This window comes from the organism of the source record quoted next, unplaced genomic scaffold (genome assembly GCF_019419815.1).
Source record: "Pyrus x bretschneideri cultivar Hongxiangsu unplaced genomic scaffold, Pyrus_bretschneideri_v1 Contig53, whole genome shotgun sequence".
NCBI lineage: Eukaryota > Viridiplantae > Streptophyta > Magnoliopsida > Rosales > Rosaceae > Pyrus > Pyrus x bretschneideri.
The window spans coordinates 2,610,438-2,615,786 of NW_025999791.1; the positions used below are offsets into that span (position 1 = coordinate 2,610,438).

General features: G+C 39.4%; 1 protein-coding gene across 1 annotated transcript; it reads left to right on the top strand.

Annotated features, from left to right (window-relative positions):
- Positions 1–616: 616 nt before the first annotated feature.
- On the top strand, positions 617–4,622 carry LOC103952731. Its single transcript, XM_009364399.3, has 4 exons — positions 617–1,298; positions 2,035–2,178; positions 2,320–3,003; positions 3,162–4,622. Exons 1-4 carry the CDS (start codon positions 927–929, stop codon positions 4,269–4,271), a joined length of 2,310 nt encoding a protein of 769 aa, XP_009362674.2. The 5' UTR covers positions 617–926; the 3' UTR covers positions 4,272–4,622.
- Positions 4,623–5,349: the final 727 nt, after the last annotated feature.

Here is a 5,349-nt window from a genome sequence, read left to right on the forward strand (position 1 = left end):
TTGAAGGCAATAAGTTAACGTATTGCGTTATGTTGAACTGAAAACAAAATTTTAAATTTTCATCATAGAAAACATCTTTAAAAAATACAAAAAACACAGATCATCATGCATTGCCAAGTCAACATAAGACGGAGCATGCTGCACAACATTTTACAGCACTATAACAGCCCCCAGATAACTTAACAACCACAAAGAGACAGTAGACTTTGAAGAAATTATAGTGTGCGTTACAGACCAGGTCAACACACCCTGTCCTTATTACGACTTTTAGATTGTACGTGTAAATTTAATCAGTTGATAAGATATTTAATCGTTTCTTTATTTTAATTTAACGCATTTTTTCATAATAATTATTTATGTATATTTTTATACAAATAATAGTGAGAAAGAAGATAATCGAACTTTGAACCTCAGGCTCAGATCATGCAAGGGCATCGTAGGAAAAAAAAATGCAGAATTAGGTTTTGTTATATGGTATACAGAATATCGGTATGGGTACAGAGTAGAGACTAGAGAGTATAAACTTAACCGTAGGTGGAAAATTTAACCCAAGTAAACAAAAATGGACCCGACCCGACCCAACTCAACCTTTTCTCTTACACTAGCAATACAAACTACAGACACAATTTCCTCATTCAAACCCTCTCCCGTGTACTTTCTCTCTCTAAAATCCACTCCCTTTCTCTCTCTACAAAATTTTCATACCCAACTTAACGGCATATTCTCTCTCTCTCTCTCTCTCTGTTCTTCCTCCCACTTTTCTCGGAAAATCCTTCACTGCAAACCCAAAAGCTCCATCGGAATTATTTATTTTCCCGGGAACCAAACAGCCCCCAGAGAAAAATTTCAATTCGGATTAAGGGTTGCTTTTCGCAAATTATCTTTTCTGGGTTGGTGGGTCGGTGGGTAGGGACTGATTCAGAAGAATGGTGGTGAAGATGATGAGGTGGCGGCCATGGCCGCCTCTGACGACGAAGAAGTACGAGGTGAGGCTGGTGGTGCGGCGGTTGGAGGGCTGGGATCTGGTGCGGGAGGGTGCAGGCGGGGCCGGTCCACAGGACCAAGAGAAAGAGGACAAGTGGACGGCGGAGATTAGGTGGAAGGGATCCAAGGTCAAGGTTGGGGCTTTGAGCTCTCTCCGGCGCGCCGTCGTCAAGAGGAACTTTACCAGAGAGGTCGAGGCTTCGTCCCAAGACGGCGTTGTTTCCTGGGACGAGGAGTTTCACAGCGTTTGCACTCTCTCGGCTTACAAGGACAATGTATTTCACCCTTGGGAGATCGTATTTACTGTGTTCAATGTAAGTTTTGATTTTTCTTCTTCGAATTTTTGCTTCGATCTTTCTCAAATTTTTTGTAATTTGTAATTTAATAATTAAATTTTTGATTTTAGAGAAATTATTGTGAAATTAGCTTGAAATTAGAGACATGGTTTTGTGAATTTAAGCTGACATAGTTAATTTTTCTTGTAATTGCTGTTGCTGTCATTTGATTTGGACGGATGATTTGTTTTGATTTTTGTTCTTGGTTGAAAAAAATAGTCTCTTTGAATAATCAAAGGGTTTGGATTGATGAAGTATTTAATTATGAATTTAATTGTGTCAATTTTCGGCTATGGGACTTTTTCGGAGGATCATTGACCGGAGGGTCTTTCACACGACTGATAGTTTACCGATTAAGTTGGGGAAGGGTTATTGGAAATGATATCCTGATCCCTCAAGGGGTTTTTCATCCCATAAGTTTTACAAGTGTATGAATAGTTGCTTCAATTGCGCATTTGTTGGTTCAAATCGCTGCAAATTGTAATCTGTTTTTCACTTAGGTTGCATGATTGGTTTGAATTCAACACCTCTGTAATCAGAATTGGTTGTTTTGTTATGGGTTTTCCGCAATTTGGTGCCTAAAAGCAGATGTATTTTGTGGAATACCATTTTTTTAATATCGTTTTGATATTTTCTTTTTCGATCATTTGATTTTTGGTAAATTTTGATTACCATTTATTAGAGAACTAACTTTTAAGGTACAATTATAATACAGGGTTTGAATCAAGGTGCCAAAAGTAAGGCTCCTGCTGTTGGAAAGGCATCAGTGAACCTTGCTGATTTTGTTTCGGAAGCTGAACAGAAGGAGCTTGAGTTACACATCCCCTTCACCTCATCTGGTCCTGCTGCTGAACTTTGTGTATGTTCCTCTCAACTAGTTTCCAGTTCTTTCTTCTTCGACAAGTGCTATCCTTTCTTGGTAGAAATTAGTTTGGTCCCGCTGCTGCTTAACTTTCTGAAGTTCTAGAATTTCTGATCTCAAGTTCTGCTAAATTTTCAGATATCACTCAGCTTATTGGATCTGGGAACTACTCAGGAAATTACAGAGCCAGTGGAGAGATCAATTTTGCCTGTTCAATCACCTCCTCAGTCAGCAGAAACTGTATCGCCAGAAAAAGACGAGCTTTCTGCTCTGAAAGCTGGTCTTAGAAAAGTAAAAATTTTCACAGAATATGTGTCTGCCAGAAAAGCAAAAAAGCCCTGCCGTGAGGAGGATGGCAGTGAGGGCAGGTGTTCTGCTAGGAGTGAGGATGGTGATTATAATTATCCTTTTGACTCTGAGTCCCTTGATGAGTTTGAGGAAGGTGAATCAGAAGAGGTCAAAGAGGATTCCAGCGTTAGGAAGTCATTCAGTTATGGCTCGCTGGCTCATGCAAATTATGCTGGAGGATCAATATACTCCAATATGAGAATCAGCGATGAAGGTGAGGACTGGGTTTACTACAGCAATCGCAAATCAGATGTGGGATGCTCACAAACTGAGGAGTCCACTGCACCAGTCTCTGACCCACCTGCAAGTTCAAAACGAGGCTTACTATCTTGGAGGAAGAGAAAGCTGAGCTTCATCCGGTCTCCTAAAGCCAAAGGAGAACCTTTGTTAAAGAAGGCCTATGGTGAAGAAGGTGGTGATGACATTGATTTTGATCGTCGGCAGCTTAGCTCTGATGAAATTCTATCTCTTGGGGTAAGTATCCACTTCTAATTCTCTTGTGCTTACGGTTTAATGAGATCTTGGTGTTGTCATTATCGTTTTCAGCATCTTGTAGTTAATTTTCTGTCAGAGTTCTTAAAAATAAAAGTTAGTTGCTTAAGTTCTGATTATAATTAAATACAATTTGGCAGTGGAATAAGACAGAGGAGGATTCATCTGCTAATCGGTCGTCAGTGTCTGAATTTGGGGATGATAATTTTGCCATCGGCAGTTGGGAGCACAAGGAAGTGACAAACCGTGATGGACACATGAAGCTTCACACCCAGATCTTTTCTGCTTCTATTGATCAACGGAGTGAGCGAGCAGCGGGCGAAGGTGCTTGTACAGCTCTGGTTGCAGTGATTGCTGATTGGTTTCAGAATAACCAAGAGCTCATGCCCATAAAGTCTCAGTTTGACAGTTTGATTCGAGAAGGCTCATTAGAGTGGAGGAATCTCTGCGAAAATGAGACCTACAGGGAGCGATTCCCTGACAAGCACTTTGATCTTGAAACAGTCCTTCAAGCCAAAATACGTCCTCTTTCTGTAGTTCCTGGGAAATCTTTCATTGGGTTTTTCCATCCTGAGGTTGTGGACGAGGGACGATTTGACTTTTTACATGGTGCAATGTCATTTGATAACATTTGGGATGAGATTAGCCGTGCTGGATCAGAATGTGTTAGCAATGACAAACCTCAAATTTACATCGTCAGCTGGAATGACCATTTCTTCATTCTCAAGGTTGAAGCTGAAGCTTACTACATCATCGACACATTAGGGGAGAGGCTCTATGAAGGGTGCAACCAGGCCTATGTCTTAAAATTCGACAGCAACACGATAATTTACAAAATGAAAAATGTTGAACAATCATCTGATGATAAACTGACAACCAGTGATCAACCAATTGTGGTGGCAGAAGCAGGCGAATCTAGAAACCAGCAGGTCAATGCGAAGGAAGAAAAATCTACAGTAGAAGCAGAAATAACCAAGTCAGAGGAGCCGAAGGAGGAAGAGGAGGTGGTCTGTCAAGGGAAGGAGTCCTGCAAAGAGTATATAAAGAGCTTCTTGGCTGCAATTCCAATAAGGGAGTTGCAGGCGGATCTCAAGAAAGGACTAATGTCATCCACGCCTCTTCATCAACGGTTACAGATTGAGTTCCACTACACCCGGTTACTAAAACTGCCTTTGGCTGCTCCAGCAGTAGAAATGACCGCAGATGCTTCACAAAGTCGCGAACTTTCAACAACAGAGGTTGCAGCATAGGAGAAACGTAAATTGTAGGAAGTGTGATTACTCTAACTGTATTTTCGCGTATTTTTAATCGCTTTTCTTTCAACTGAGTGTCCTTAATTGGAACTGGATTAACCGATGGGAAACCGCTTAAGCGTTTTGAGGGTCATGGGAGAGGTAACTGCTGTGTGTTTCTAAGTTAGGCTGGAAAATGAAAGTGTAAGTTTCTTCTGTTTGAGGTTATGTTTGTTAGGTTATGTTATATTAACTTGCCTAATCTCACTGGGAAATGAGTAATTCTGAAACATGACCCTGTAATTTCTCTTTCAGTTGACTGAGATGTGACTTTTTACCGATGTTATCCAAATTTTACTTTTCATGGCTTTTAACTTTTGCAGTTTGATGTAGTGAAAATCCAACCCTTCTGTTGTGCAGGAACTTTGTGATTCCAATTTCCCCTATGATTTCTGATAGCTTTCTATAACAGTTGAATTGCAGTTTGAGTCCCTATAGTTTACTTGGATTTTCATTTTTGTCCTTTTAAAATTTCTTCAACTTTGAGTTTTTGGAATGAGAAGATGTGCACAAAAATGATGGAATAATAAACTTGGCTTGTTTGGACAGCTAATGTAGAAAACATTTGAGTGCTAGAAATACTTTTAGTATACACATTCTGAAAATGCTTTTTGAAAAAACACTTAGAAGTGCTTCCTAAAAAAACACTTAGTTAGAGTTTCGTAAAAAAAAAAAACCTTTCTACAAGGCAAAAGCAGATTAATTGTATTGCCAAACATAGTTAGAAACAATTTTGGTTGCTAAACAATTTTGGTCATTTCACAAATAGTCTCAAACATGACCTTAGTTGATAGATTGATCTAAAGGGAAAGAAAACACGACGAATATACATGGCAGAAATGTAATAACAAAAAAAAAAAAAAAAAATATGGATGGAAGTGAAAATCTGAATAAACTACAGGGACTATCAGTGCAATTTATCCCTTGGTCAACAATGCATATTTGATTGATGCCTAGATATTCCATTCTCTATGTTTGTCGTAAAATCAGACAATCCATCCCCAAATTTGGTGCATCTCATTAGCTGTAAAGATGC